At 43.4% G+C, this 15,936-nt stretch overlaps 1 protein-coding gene across 1 annotated transcript in view; it reads right to left on the bottom strand.

Moving 5' to 3' along the window:
- Nucleotides 1-10,313: 10,313 nt before the first annotated feature.
- Nucleotides 10,314-15,936, bottom strand: part of LOC147733335 (uncharacterized) — a 496,040-nt gene continuing 490,417 nt past the window's right edge. Inside the window, exon 27 of the mRNA XM_086956338.1 lies at nucleotides 10,314-10,383. Within this exon, the coding sequence (XP_086812464.1) occupies nucleotides 10,314-10,383 (70 nt within the window). The remainder of the gene's footprint in view (nucleotides 10,384-15,936) is intronic.

Genomic DNA, 15,936 nt, shown 5'->3' with positions numbered 1-15,936 from the left:
GAGGAGGTTTGGGGGAGTAAAGGAGAGATAGAGGAGGGAAACGTTTCTAGAAATGGATTAGGGATTCCCTAGTAGTAAAAAGAGGTCTCAGATGAGTCTTGGGAGGGATACATAAGGGAAGAATTTAGAAAGGATTGTTTGGGAGATCTGAGTAGTAAAGTGAGATTTGGGCTGAGGCAAGGAGAGTTAAAGGAGGCAAGAGTCTAGAAAAGGTTCTATTAGAAATCATAATAGTAGAATGAGGTTTGGGAAAAGTCAGAGGGCAGAGGTAGAAAATACACAGAGGTATAGGGTAAAACATAGGGTAGTGCATTAGAGAGACGCAAATATGTTTTTATTTAACTATAGGAGTAAAGTAATAAATATATAGATACACAAGTACATGAAGGTTTACATATCAAAGGAAGGTAATATATCAAGATTTAAGTTGTATGTAATAAACAGATTTTCAAGTATTGCTGTACTTTAAGTTAATTTATTAGTGTTTTTTTTCTTTTCAATAATTCAATAGTGAAGTAATTGTAGATAAATAGTTATGTTAGAATGTACATGTTGTGATAAAAGGAGAACCATAAATATCTAATCAAATAACGTGTATGAAAACTATGCAGTGACCTTTAAACATGTTAAGCATAGAATAATAAAACCATAAGTAATATGTACATTTGTTAAGCAGACCTAAAGAATATCAATAAACATTATTATACATATTTATACAAAGAAATACATATATCTAGATCAAATGAAGTGATTATATATACACACAGTGTTATGCTGTACATTTATATTTGAGTATATTGGTTACGTCGGGAAGAGCCAACACTTGAGTAGTCTTAAGAAGTTAAGATAGTTATCCGTGGATCTTATGCTTGCAGGTAACAAATTCCATAGTTTGGCTGCTTTAACAGAGAAGGATGTGCCACTTATGTTTTTTTCCTTGCATGGTGGGAGTTTGCGGCGAGGTGCCAATCTGGAATGGAGGTTCCTTTGTTGAATGTAGTTGGTGATTTTGTTCCTGATGAAAGGTGTCCCTGTTCCATGTATTGCTTTGTGGCTGATACAAAGCAGCTTGAAAGAGGATCTTCTGGCAACCGGTAACCAATGTAGGGCTCTGAAGGCGGGGAAGATGTGGGTTTGTGGCTGTACATGTAGGAGTAGTCTGGCAGCAGAGTTCTAAATAGTTGTAGTCTTTTCATAGTTGATAAAGAGTATCCAAGGTAGAGGCCATTTGCATAATCAATTTGGACAGTACAAGAGAGATAGTAGCCTGGACCTTGTGTGGAAATCCCAGGTGGGGGAAGATGTGTTGCTGTTTTCATAGTAATGAAGCTTGATCTTGCTAATTTGTCCACTTGGGCATTCATTGATAGTTTGGAATCCATGGTAATTCCAAGGTTTCTTACTTCCTTAGATACTTTAGGAGGTGTTCCCAGATCATCGGGCCAGGCAGCAAGTGGGACATCATTTTTCCAATTGTCACATGTGAGTATTTCTGTTTTGGAAGTATTTAATTTGAGATGACTCCGTGTCATCCACAGATCAACGGCTTTGCTGCAACTGAAAATTTAAGAGTTTAACTTTCTAATGTCTTTGGGACTTTCCAGTTTAAGGAATATTTGTATGTCATCTGCATAGTTACAGCATGAGAGGTGAAATTCATTGATCATTGCCGATAATGACTTCATGTAGATGTTGAAAAGCATGGGTAAGATAATAGAGCCTTGAGGGACGCCCAATTTTGTGACGTATGGTTTGGATGAGGAAGTGAGAGAATGGATGACATTTGTTCTGTTTTGAATGAATGAATGAATGAATTCGGATTTCTAAAGCGCGGGTAGCTGCCCTGAGGCGTCCAAGCGCTAAGAATATAGCTGAGGTTTAAGTTGAGAGGAAGGCAGATTTAGCTCCTTTGATTATGTAGTAAACAGTAGCGTTTTCAGCTGTTTGCGGAAGGAGAGAATGTCGGGGTTTGATCTGAGATGCTGAGGCAAGGCGTTCCACTTTTTTGCCACATTGTAGGAGAAGGAACGGCCTCCGGACCTTGATTTCTTTATTTGCGGCACAATGGCTAGATTAGCAGAGGTGGAACGCAGCTGTCTAGTGGGTAGGTAGGGTGTAATGAGAGGGAGATTGATAGCCGGGCCTCGAGACCAGAAAGTCTGGTGTGCGATGCAGAGTGATTTGAAATCTACTCTTTCCTTTACGGGGAGCCAGTGCAGTATCCTTAGTCCTGGTTTTACTGAGGATCTGCGGGGGATTTGTAAAAGTGTTCTGGCTGCGCAGTTCTGTATTAATTGTAGTTTGCGTAAAGTGAAGTCAGGAGCTCCGAGATACAATGCGTTTCCATAGTCCAGCCGCGATTGGATCAGGCCCAGGACTACGGTTTTTCTTGCTTCAAAGGGGAGTAGAGGCAAGATCTTCCTGATGACTCTCAGGATGCCGAAGCAAGTGGCAGAAAGTTTTGTTGCCTGTTGGTCAAAGGACAGGGACCTGTCGAGCCAGACACCAAGGCTCTTAATGGCGTCTTTGGGAGCTGGAGCCGGACCTAAGCTGGGGGGCCAGAGAGTGTCTATGGTAGATGGTAAAGTGTGACCCAGGAGCATGAAGTCTGTCTTGTCTCCATTAAGTTTGAGACAAGACTTGGTCATCCAGCTTTTGACCGTCTCCAGGCAACCTGCGAGATCTACATTCGCCGAGGGACCGCCTGCCTGTGCCAAGGAGACCACCAGCTGGGTATCGTCCGCGTAGGTAACGATCTTAATACCAAACGGGCGGACGATCTCACCCAGTGGCCTCATGTAGACGTTAAATAACGTCGGGCTTAGGGATGATCCCTGCGGGACTCCGCACCCCAGAGGCTTGCTGGAGGAGGTGACATTGCCCTCGTACACCTGGAAGGATCTATCACTCAGGTAGGATTTGAGCCACTCCAGAGCTCTGTCAGATATTCCGTTTTGAAGGTAGGATGTGATCCAGTCGTGAGCAGTTCCTTTTATGCCGGTTTCGTAGGGTCTTTGTATTATGTATTAAAGTGTCATGGTCAACTCTGTCAAAGGCATCTGAAAGGGCCAAGAGAAGTAGAGCAGCAACACCATTCCAATCTACGGTGTTCTGGAGGTCAGATGGCGATGAAGGCAGATTCTGTGCCTCTTCCTGGATGGAATCCTGTTTGGAAATCAGAAAGTATGGAGTTATCTTCAATTAATTGTGGCATCTGGGTGAATACTGCTCTTTCTATCAGTTTACCCAGGGAAGGTCCATTTGTAATTGGTCTGTAGTTTTCAGGGTCAAGCAGGTCCAGATTCGTTTTCTTTAATAATGGGCACATATATGCCTTTTTTAGGTCTTCTGGAAAGATTCCTCAAGTTAAGAAATTATTGTTGATGATTCTTACTGGGACGTCAGCAGAGGTAGTTAGAAGAATGTTATTGAAGGTTTATGGTGACAAGGGTCAGAAGGGCTGCCAACAGGCAAACATTCACTTTGATATTTGTTTGTAGGAATGCCGAGGCTGAGTAAGCCTACTCATGGAGGTTTTTTTTTTAAAGGGTTGCTGGTGGTGGTTTTCCTTTGTTTTAAATAAGAGTCCACTGTGTCTGCTTTGGTTGTGTAAGGATTTGACAGTTTGCTCATGAATTCTTGAGTAATGGGATGAGCTTTTTCTATGCATTTAGGTGTGCAAAATTCAGTGAGAATTTTTATAAAATTCTTTATTTTCACATTTAGCATTTTGAATTCTGTCTGAATAGTCCCTTTTCTTGCTTTTTTAATTGCTAACTTGTATAGTCTGTTAAGTTTCTGTAGGTGAAGGTTGTCTTGTTTGCTGTTTGTTTTAGCCAGGTGTGTTAAAGCTTTCTAATGTGCTGTTTTATCTCTTTTAGTTCTGTATTTCTCCAAGGTGTTTGTTTTCTTTTGCCCTGTTTTGTCGGTCTGAATGTTATTGGGATATCAAAAGCTTCCTGTAGCAACTCATATCGTTTTCAAACTGAATTTATTGTGTTTAGATCTGTGCTGGATGTTAGTCCTGTTTGTAAGTGTTCAAAATTGAGTTTTTTCCATGTTCGATAGGTGGATCCATGTAAGTGGTTTTAGGTGTGTTGCTGTGTGGTGTTTTCTGTTTGAAAGCTAGCAAACGGTGGTCTGACCATGTGACTGGAGTCATCGTTTGAAAGGTAACTTGTTCTGGATTTTAAAAAATGACATCTACGATGTGCCCTGCGATGTGTGTGGGTTTGTGGGCGATCTGATGTAGGTCCAGTGTGTCTAGATCAGTGAAGATGGTTTTTGAATGGGGCATATTGGGTTTGTCAAACCAAATGTTTAGGTCACCAAGAATGCATAGGTTGGAGTGTAGTGTTATCAAGTTTGAAATTGCATCTAGAAATGTGTCTGGGAATGTTGCATTTCTAGGTAGAGGTCTGTAAAGGAGAAGGAAGTTACAGGGGGAAGTTGGTGTAGGGTTGCATCTGGAGCAGAGGGCCTCACAACCTTGTATGGAGACGTCGCCCACTTTAGTGAGTCCACCTCCTCTTTTGCCTGTATGATTTTGTGTGCTAGTTTGATAACCTAGAGGAATGGCTTCATGCAACACAGGAGTCAAGTATCCCAACCATAATTCATTTATGAAGAGTAAGTCAGGGTGAGTGTCAGTGAGTAGGTCGTAGATGTAATGCTTGTTTTTAGAGAGTGATTGAGCATTTATTAGTTACTGGATAACATTGTAACATTAAGTCTGGCTCTCCACTTGATCCCTTCCCCTCTTCTAAGCTTAGATGCCTGGACGAGCCGTCCCTCGAGGTGATTACCAAGCTTCTTAATTCTTTTCTTAAACTGGGCCAGCTGCCTCGTAATTGGAAGCATGCTCTTGTGCTTCCTTTGTTGAAAAAGACTGGCTTAGATCCCCTTTGTTGGTCAAAATACAGGCCTATATCTCTCCTCTCCATTTTCTCCAAAATATTGGAAAAACACATTAACTCCCAACTCTCTGTACATGTGACAAAACATACGTTATTATATCCATCACGGTCTGGCTTTCGTCCTGGTCATAGTACCGAATCAGTGTAACAAAAGTCCTGTGCACACGAAAGTGGTACGTAGTTCTCAGGTGAGAACCAGAATTAGAGAGGTTCTTTGAGCGAAGTAATATACTTTTACAGAAAGTTTTTTTAAAGAAAGGTTTTAATTTATCGGCATTGAAAATCAGTGCAAACAAGAGCACAAAAGTCGACACGCGTTTCGTCACACCGTGTACGGGTGGTGACTCATCAGGGCTACAGGAGTGAGAGTAGGGGTCAAGAAACGCCGAAGGAGGCGATCCTCGCTCCGGGTGGGGGTGGTCGTGAAAATTCACGAGTGCTGTACGAGGACGGGTGCGTACTGGAGAACAAGCTTAATTCAGTGGAGGCACGGGTCGTGCGGTGGTGACGGTCTGCATCCGGGTAGCTTCCACTACCACTACCACTAAAAGGACTGAGAAAACCAAACATTTAATGACTAGTGGTGATTCAGACGATGATTACCTGGAGGATTTATTAATGAAAAATCCACCACCTTATAATGAGGAACCAAGAACAGTAAATCCGAATAACCCGTTTTTTAAACCACCTTATAATGAGGAGTCAAGTACAGCAAATCCGACTGCCCCGTTTTTAAAGCCACCTTTAATTCCACAAGTGATGCATGAGACCTCCATCGAAAGGGTATTACAAGAAAGAGAAAGAGAAGCTTTAAATAAACAGAGAAGTGAATTAATTCAGAAAGTTTCCCAATTAAATACAAGTCCTGAGGCGTTGACAATTCCAGTAACAATTGGCCCAGTTGTTCCCTTGTACGGAGATAAGCAAGCTAGTCCAAAAGCTCCAGTTATAACTGCATCAGTAGTACAACCAAGAAAAGAACCGCTGATAATAGACGATCAGGCAAGCGAATGCGAATCAGTGATATCCTTAATGGATTTACCAATAAGGGAAACTGAAGGTGGTTCAATGAGGAAAACCACACCTACAACCTCAAGGGAAGTACAGATAGAGACTTCATCAGGTACGAGAAGTGCCACTGTAGTAACTCCTGAAGAAATAGACAGATGGACACGAGAAATAGAGAGACCAAAGACACAGTCTAAGCCACTAGACATATACAAATTGAGGATTGAAATAGAAGAAATGATGGCTGGGAATGTGGGAATGGAGAGATTAAATACCCTTAGTGAAGATGAATTACTGTTTATTTGTAAAAGCATTACTAGAAATACAAAGGTGTTTCATGAGAAATTAATGGACACTGCAGCTAGCATGAGAATTGACATCGGGAAATCTAAAGTATTGCAGAAACCCTATCAAGTAGAATTCTCTGACAAAGACTTAGAAAACATGAATGTGTCAGGGAAGAAGGTGCAGATAAGAGAGCTGATGACATTAATGCAAAAATGGGGAGAACTAGAGCAATGGAAAGCAAGATGGGCAAAGAAAAAGGAAGAAATTCGATCAAGACAAATGACTTCAGAATATGTTTTAAAAGAAGCAGAAAAGGTAGAAAAATTATGTCCCATGTGAGAGGTACCAGGTGGAGGTTATGTGCATGTTCCATGGTTCTGACAGGATATTTTGTCATTTACAAATGATTTCCCAGAACTCAGAGAAAAACCTGTAGAGTGGTTCAGACAGGTCGAGAGATTTTTAAAAGTGTCTTTTGAAAGACTAAGATGGCTTATTTGACATTGTAGTCCCCGTAGATTTGTGGACAGAATGCAAAATTGCTGTTGATTGGCCTAGTGATGAGTACCCAAGAGACCCGAAGACAGGGGCACCTTCTACAGATGTAATGAAAAAATAAAATCAGGTAATACTTTACCTAAAAGGAAAGGTGCCTGAAAGGAGGCAGACTGGATGAAAATAGATAGAACCAGTCAGAATAAAGACGAAACAGTGCATTCATATTATGAACGTCTATTACAGACATTTAAACAATACAGCGGACTAGACAACATTGACATGAAAGATATGACACATTTTATCTATCGATTTGTGCTAGGATTGAGACCAGAAACTTCACAATGGATTAAAGACAATAAAATTTGTTGGCAAGCTAAGCCCATAGACGAGGTCCTTAAATATGCAAAATATTGTGAAGATGAGCTAGAAAATAAGCGGAAAGAGTTAAAAGAGAGAGTCATGTGGGCACATGTGAAATTAGCAGAGCAACAAGAACAACAGTTAAATCAAATGGCCAGTAATCAGAATAAGGGTGATGGAAGTGGGAGAAGGCCCAGGGGAAAATTCAATAGAGAAGATGCGAAAAAGAAGTTCCCCTGTCACGGATGTGGCAAGTTGGGGTACTGGACGAGTGTAAGGCTGTGCAGAGTGGTAATGTGCAAAATAATGATTTAAATCCACAGAAAAAGCCTGAGGTGCCACGGAAGACCCAGCAGCAGGTAATACAGAACCAGATACCCCTGGCGCCTATGCCAAATTATAGGAGCAAAGCACAACAGAATGTAGAGACTTCGAATTGGGATGGAAGGCAATTTCTTTTGAATGACACATTCTTTTGTGAAGAACCTTACTGACGGTGCCTGAGAGGGGAGGACGTGGAGTGCGTGCTTGGCGCCTTCTTGCCGGTAGACCAGTCAGGGCCATACATTGAAGGAAATGTTGAAGGAAATGACGTCACCTTTCTGTTGGACACTGGTGCTACCCGAACTACTGTGAGAACAGCAGACGTTCCAAACCTACCCCTCTCGGGAGAAGCGATCCAAATAGTGGTCGTTTCTAATAAACAAATTAGTACCCCAGTTACAGAACCAATGGAAGTAAACATAGGGAATTTTAAAGAAATGCATAGATTTGTAGTTAGTGACTCAAGTCCTGTAAATTTGCTAGGACGAGATTTGTTGTGCAAAATGAATTGCACCATCTTTTGCACTCCAAATGGCGTTGAAATTCAAACCCCAGACAAAGACGGAGTTTATAAGTTAATGTTAGCAAGGCCAGAGACCGAAATTGCAAGAATGACAATAAAAGACTTACCAGAAGAACTACAACAGACGATAAAACCAGAGGTATGGGACTTTACTGGAAAAGATGTAGGATTAATGGCAAATGTTGATCCAATAAAAGTGACCATAAAAGAAGACGCAGTCTACCCAAACACTCGACAGTACAAAATGAGTGCAGAAATAAAGGCAGGTGTTGCAATAGAAATAAAGCGTTTGGTGGAAGCAGGCATTTTGCAAGAAGTAATGAGCAGTCCATGTAACTCCCCCATAATTGGTATAAAGAAACCAAATGGTAAGTACAGGGTTGTACAAGACCTTAGAAAGGTTCATAAGATTTTTGTCCCTTGCTGTCCAGTTGTGCCAAATCCTGCAGTGATTCTGTATCAGATACCGTGGGAAGCTGGATGGTTTACTGTCATTAACCAATGCCACGCATTTTTCTCGATCCCATTGCACCCAGATAGCAAATTTATTTTTTAATTTGAATTTAACAGTCATGTCTATGTCTGCAATCGTGTCCCTCAGGGGTACACAGAAAGCCCCTCAATTTTTAACCAGATTTTGAAAAAGTGCCTTGAGTCGGTAGTAGTACCTGGACAGTCAGTCTTGGTTCAGTATATAGACGACCTTTTGGTGGCCTCCAAATCACGAAAAGACTGTGTGGTCGATACCATAGCATTACTGAATCATCTGGGTGAAGGAGGACATAAAGTGTCCCCAGAGAAATTGCAATTTTGTGCTACCCCAGTGAAATATCTGGGACATCAGATAGAGAGAGGTGTCAGGAAGGTTACCACAGAAAGAATTAGGATAATTTAAAGCATGGATTTGCCAAAAACACAAAAAAAGATCAGAATGTTTCTTGGAGTTGTAGGATATTGCAGGTAATGGATTGTGGGATTCGCAGTCCTTGCAAAACCTCTGATACAAATGACAAAGAAAAGAGCCAAAGATCCAGTAGAGTGGGATGATGAAAGCATGACTACCTTTGTGAATTTATGAGACTGCCTGTGTACAGCCCCAGCATAGGAATGCCTGACTATACTAAAGATTTTGCACTTTTCTGTGACACACAAGATAATTGTGCACTTTCAGTTTTGACTCAGATTCATGAACTAGTGCGACTCCCAGTGGCATATTTTTCGTCCACATTAGACCCAGTGGCAGCTGCATTTCCCGGATGTCTGAAAGCAGTAGCTGCAACTTGCATGAGTCTTGAACAGGATGAATCCATCATTATGGGACATCCTGTAACTGTGTATGTTCCACATGCAGTTGTAATTTTGCTAACCCGGACTAAGACTCAGTATCTCATACCAAGTCGGCTGACTAAGTACGAGAGAATTCTTGTAGGTGCAGGAAATGTAACCATTGCTAGGTGTAACATTTTAAACCCAGCAACCTTACAGCCTAATTCATATAGTGCAGGACTTAAGGCAGATGTGTGACACTTCCTGCTGCGAGAGCTGAACCATTCCGCCAAACTTGAAATGTACGGTCACTAGCCCATTGTAACCTTGATACACATACATTCCAAGTAGCTTATCCTTGCTGGAATGGTGTGATGTTAGATCTGCAAAGCACTACACCAATTCTATATCAATGAGCCAACAAGGTTGTTAATCTTCACGGCACACAAGAGCTTGGAAATGGTGAGCAAATGGATTTCAATTAATTGGTCAGCTCCTCCTGCAAAGGCATCTATGCTTAAGGTGATGTGTCAAGCTACAAGAGATGTACCAATGTTCTTACACCTGTATTGAGAAACACACTCTTGGAAAGTAACTCCTATACACTGCCTCATACATTTCTTACCAGAGACTTTAACACTTTAACAAGGTTCTCTGCCAGGTGGTATTGGGTAGACACATCTCTCCTGATCCCTCTCTGTCTCTTTGGATTTCATGGGATCTTGGAACTCTTCTTGGACATAATTCAGCTGCATTGCCCACCACTGGATGCTTGATTAGCTAAGGCTCTCTCATGTTGCAGGTGATCTTCGACTCATGTTGCAGGTGGTCTTCGACTCATGTTGCAGGTGGTCTTCAACTTACCATTGAAATGCAGAGGGCCTGCCGGGTACTTTGCCCCACACCTTGCAGGCACGCTGTCCCACACACTATGGGCCCGCCCACTTTTCTGAAGCGACTATTCATTATTATCCTCACTCCCCTTTTTCAGTGAAACAAAATGACAAAGGCACGGCATAGTTTTCATAGCCAAATGGCTTTAAAAGGTACGTTTATTATTGCACAAATACACACAGGGTAGACAGAGTCACGTTTTTATTCCACATTTAGAAAATATAACGACTGACAGCTCAGAACATCAAATAAAGAAAGAGGAGAACATTGCACCCCAAGGTGACACTGGCCCGAATGAGGACGCTGCTGGACATTCCTGTAAAACAATAAATACATTCAAATTACAGTTCAGAAGTAAACTTTTGTTGATTAAGGAATTTTACTAAAGCTTGCTTTATCTAATAAAAACACAAGCTCAGACTATGCTAATGTTAATGAGAGGGCAGGAGACGGCAGACCTTCTGCCCAAATGCCTACTGCTCAAACCACACATTTCCCTCTGCATGCTGAGAAAAGAGAAGAAATATGTATATATTGCCCCTTACCCAAGATACATCTGCTCTTGGCATACAAAAGCTGTAGAGTCATATGCTTTGCATAACTCGCCATCTAGTCTTGGGTCCGGATGTTTGCACTTTGTTTTTCTTCGAAGAAGTCTTTCCAGTCACGAGGTAGCTGACTCCTCCTTTCGGTAACAGTGCGCATGGGCATCGACTCCACTGTTAGATTGTTTTCCCGCACAGAGTGATAATGGAGTTAGTAAGAGTAGTAAAAGGAGATGTCCATGAATGCATGTATCTAAGTAAGATGTTACTGCAACAGGTATAGGTCCCCGGGGCGGCAGGTGGACGCTTATGACTCTACAGCTCTATATGCCAAGAACAGATGCATTCTGGGTAAGTAATCGAGGCATATTAGCTGTACATTAAATGCTTTGCATAGTTATCTCGCAAAGGGGTGGCAAGCTGTAGCTGTTGCAGTGTTTTGAAATAGTGTACATAAAACTGCCTGGCCTACTCTAGCTTGCTGTGCTGCTAACACATCCATGGAATAGTGTTTTGTGAATGTGTGAGGTGTAGACCATGTTGCAGCTTCGCATATATCATCTATGGGTATATTTCCTAGGAATGCCATAGAAGCCCCAAGTTTGCGTGTAGAGTGTGCTTTAGGGAGAGCTGTTAATATTCGTTTAGCCTTTGCATAGCATATTTGAATGCACTTGACTATCCACCTTGCAATATCTATTTTTGATATAGGATTGCCTTTGTGTGGTGGATCAAAAGCAACAATAAACTGATTTGTGTTACTGAAAGGTTTTATCATTTCAATGTAATAAAGCAATGCTCCTTTCACATCTAATAGTTGTAGTGCACGTTCTGCCACTGAATCTGGTTGAGGGAAGAACACAGGCAACTCAACAGATTGATTGATATGAAAAGCAGAAATGACTTTAGGAAGGAATTTAGGGTTGGTCCGAAGAACTACTTTGTTTTGATGCATTTGTAAAAAAGGTTCTTCTATAGTTAATGCCTGAAGTTCACCCACTCTTCTGAGTGATGTGATAGCAACTAGGAAAGCAACTTTTCATGTGAGAAATTGCAGTTCACATCTGTGCAATGGTTCAAAGGGTGGACCCATTAGTCTGTTGAGAACAATGTTGAGATTCCACACTGGAGCAAGTGGACGTCTCGGGGGAATAACTCTTTTGAGTCCCTCCATAAACGATTTAATGACTGATACTCTAAAAAGAGAAAGATGCTGTCTATTTTGGAGGTATGCAGCTATAGCAGCTAGATTTATACGTATGGACATGTATGCTTAATTGGAACGTTGTAGATATAACAAATAGAATATAATGTTTTGGACACAAGCGTCAAGTGGGTTGATGTGGTTGTTATTACAGTAAATCAAAAACCGCTTCCATTTTGCTGCATAGAAGGCTCTTGTGGTAGGATGTCTAGCTTCTTTGATAATATTCATACAGTCTGGCGGTAGAGGGAGATAGCCAAACTCTAGGACTTCAGGTGCCAGATCACCAGATTGAGTTGACTGGGGTCTGGGTGTGTTATGTCTCCATTGTTCTGTGTGAGGAGATTGGGAATAAGACGCCGTTTTTGATGAGGAACTACCGAGAGTTCCAATAGGGTTGTGAACCATGGTTGACATGTCCATGTGGGAGCAACTAGGATTAGTGTCAGGGACGCTTGTTTGAGTTTACAAACCATTAATGGAATGAATGGGAGAGGCGGAAAAGCATAAGCAAATATTCCTGACCAGTTCATCCATAGTGCATTGCCTTTGGACAATGGATGTGGATACCTGGACGCGAAGATTGGGCATTTTGCGCTTAGTGTGTGGCGAACGGGTCTATGTCTGGGAGGCCCCACATTTGAAAGAATGGGAGGAGAACTTGAGGGTGTAGTTCCCATTTGTGGGTTTGCTGTGTCTGATGACTTAGCGATCTGCCGTCTAATTGTCTACTCCTGGGAGGTGTTCTGCTAGGAGATATATTTTGTGATGAATGGCCCATCTCCTGACGTCCTGGGCTTGGTGGGACAGTTGAAGGGAATGTGTCCACCCTGTTTTTGAATGTAGTACATGGCTGTCATGTTGTCTGTATGAATTAGTACAGTCTTGCTTGCTAGCTGAGCTTGAAATGCTTTCAAAGCCATAAAAATCGCTAACAGTTCTAGATGATTTATATGAAGCTGTTTTCCACATGCCTTGAATTGTGTGTGTTTGGAGATGCGCTCCCCAGCCTGTCAGTGATGCGTCTGCTGTCAGTACTATCTGTGGAACCGGGTCGCTGAAGGGCCGCACTTTCAAAAGGTTTTGTGTGTTCCACCACTGCAGAGAGCGATGAGTGCGGCCGTCTACCAACACTAAATTTGATAATTGACCTTGAGCCTAGTTCCACTGATGTGCTAGGCATTCCTGTAGGGGACGCATCTGAAGTCAAGTCAAGTCAAGTCAGAGAATTTGTATAGCGCACTACATACCCAGAGGGTCTCAAGGCGCTTGAGGGGGGGTGGGGAATTACTTGTCGAATATCCACGTTTTAAGTTGCTTTCTGAATGCTAGGTGGTTCTGGGTAAGGCGAAGGTAAGTGGGAAGTGAGTTCCAGGTTTTAGCTGCCAGGTAGGAGAAGGATCTACCTCCCATGGTGGTTTTGTTGATGCGAGGTACAGTGGCAAGGGCTTGGTTGGATGATCGTAGCTGGTGGGAGGGGGTGTAGAAGGACAGTCGTGTGTTGAGGCATTCTGGTCCGATTTCGTAGAGTGCTTTGTGTGCGTGGGTTAGGAGCCGGAAAGTGATCCTCTTATTGACGGGAAGCCAGTGGAGGTTTTTCAGGTGACCAGAGATATGTTCTTTACGCGGGATGTCTAATATGAGCCTGGCTGAGGCGTTTTGGATTCGTTGGAGTTTTTTCTGGAGTTTAGCGGTAGTACCGGCGTAGAGGGTGTTTCCATAGTCCAGTCGGCTCGTGACCAGAGCGTGGGTGACCGTTTTCCTAGTTTCGGTGGGGATCCAACGAAATGTTTTTTTGAGCATGCGAAGAATGTTGAAGCAGGATGAGGAGACGGCGTTGACTTGTCTGTTCATTGAAAGTGAGGAATCCAGGATGACGCCCAGGTTCCGTGCGTGGTCTGTCCGGATGGGTGCTTTTCCAAGGGCTTCTGGCCACCAAGAGTCGTCCCATGCGGAGGGGGAGGTACCTAAGATGAGGACTTCTGTTTTATCTAAGTTCAGTTTCAGACGGCTGTGTTTCATCCATTCGGCTACTTCTTTCATACCTTCGTGTAGGTTAGTTTTGGCGGTGCTAGGGTCATTGGTGAGTGATAGGATCAGTTGAGTGTCATCCGCGTAGGAGATGATGTTGAGGTTGTGTTGGCGGGCGATGGCCGCGAGGGGGCTCATGTATACGTTGAAGAGGGTGGGGCTGAGTGAAGACCCTTGTGGTACGCCGCAGATGACTTCAGTGGCCTCTGACTTGAATGGTGGAAGGCGGACTATCTGGGTTCTTCCGGTGAGGAACGTGGTGATCCATTGTAGTGCTTTTCCTTGGATTCCGATGTTTCTGAGGCGCTGTAGAAGGGTGCTATGGCAGACTGTGTCGAAGGCTGCGGAGAGGTCGAGGAGGATGAGGGCGACAGTGTCTCCATTGTCCAGTAGAGTTCGAATGTCGTCTGTTGCTGCGATGAGGGCGGTCTCAGTGCTGTGTTTTGCTTGGAAGCCGGACTGTGAGGAGTCGAGGGATTTGTTGGCTTTGAGGAAGGCGGCGAGCTGGTTGTTGACAGCTTTCTCGATGACTTTGGCCGGGAATGGAAGGAACGAGATGGGGCGGTAATTTTTGAGTTCGGTGGGGTCCGCTGTGGGTTTTTTCAGAAGGGCGCTGAGTTCAGCGTGTTTCCAGCTTTCCGGGAAGGTGGCGGAGTTGAAGGAGCAGTTGATGACGTCTCGGAGGTGCGGTGCTATGATGGAGTCTGCTTTGTTGAAGATGTGGTGAGGGCATGGGTCTGTGGGGGATCCTGAGTGGATGGAGTTCATCAGGCGGATGGTGTCCTCAGTGGAGATTGGGTTCCAGTCATTAAGGATGTTCGAGGGGGGTGAAGGTCCAGCAGATGGTTGGGTGGGTTGGTCTCCGGGTTGGTTGTCGAAGCTCTTGTGGATGTCTGCAATTTTGTTGTGGAAGAATGAAGCTAGGGAGTCGCAGAGGGCTTGAGAGGGGGTGATGTCGTTAGAGTTGCCCGAGGGATTGGTAAATTCCTTGACGATGTTGAAAAGTTCCTTGCTGTTGTGGGCGTTGTTATCTAGTCGGTACTTGAAGGCGGTTTTCTTGGCCTTTCGGATCAGTTGGTGGTGTATGCGGGTGGCGTTTTTGAAGGCGTCCTTGGTGCTGGTGGTTGGGTCTTTTTTCCAGGCCTTCTCAAGGGAGCGGCAGAGTTTCTTGGATTTCTTAAGATCATCGTTGAACCATGAGGCCTTCTTGCTGCCAAGTTTGCTTTGTCGTTTTTTCAGTGGTGCTAGGATGTCGGCGCTGTTGGATAACCATAGGGTGAGGTTGGTGGCGGCTTGGTCGGGGTTTGAGGAGTGGGCTGGGGGGTTTAGAAGGAGCGATGAGGAGATCTGGTCGATGGTGATTTTGTTCCAGTTTCTTTGCAGAGTTGGTAGGCACCATCATTCCCAGTAATTGCATGAATTCTCGAGCTGGTAAGGTGTGTTGAGGCTGAAACCGAGACATCAGGTTTTGAATATTCCTGTTTGTGGCAGGAGTTGGGAATGCTAGAGCTTTTTGTTTGTCTTTAGTAGATCTAGATCGTCTTGAGACATGGATGGTTGGAGATGGGATTTGGTCTGATTTACTGTGAATCCTAGTTGGTGAAGCAGTTGCACAGTGATTTGTGTGTGGCGTAGACAGTTGTTGTGGGAACTGGCCTTTATGAGCCAGTCTTCTAAGTATGGAAAGACGTGAACATGTTGTCTTCTCAGGTGGGCTGCGACTACTGCCAAACATTTTGCGAAAACCCTGGGAGCGGTTGTCACTCCGAAAGGAAGGACTGATATTGAAAATTTTGGCCTGCTACCACAAACCTGAGGTATTTGCGGTGCGCAGGGTCTATTGGAATATGAAAGTAAGCGTCCTTTAAATCCAGAGTGGATAGAAAGTCGCCTTGCTGAAGGAGAGGAAGCACTTGTTGGAGTGTTACCATATGAAAATGGTCCAACCAAATGTATAGATTTAGTTCTCTGAAGTCCAATATAGGCGTCAGAGAGCCGTCCTTTTTTGGAATTAGGAAGTAGAGGGAGTGGTTCTATTGCCCCCTTTTGCAACAGAGAAAGACCTCTTGCTTTAGAAGG

The sequence above is a fragment of the Lissotriton vulgaris genome, chromosome 2_1, assembly GCF_964263255.1.
Source record: "Lissotriton vulgaris chromosome 2_1, aLisVul1.2, whole genome shotgun sequence".
Taxonomy (NCBI): domain Eukaryota; kingdom Metazoa; phylum Chordata; class Amphibia; order Caudata; family Salamandridae; genus Lissotriton; species Lissotriton vulgaris.
Note: the sequence above shows the minus strand (reverse complement) of the source record. Positions and strands in the feature narration are given on the sequence as shown.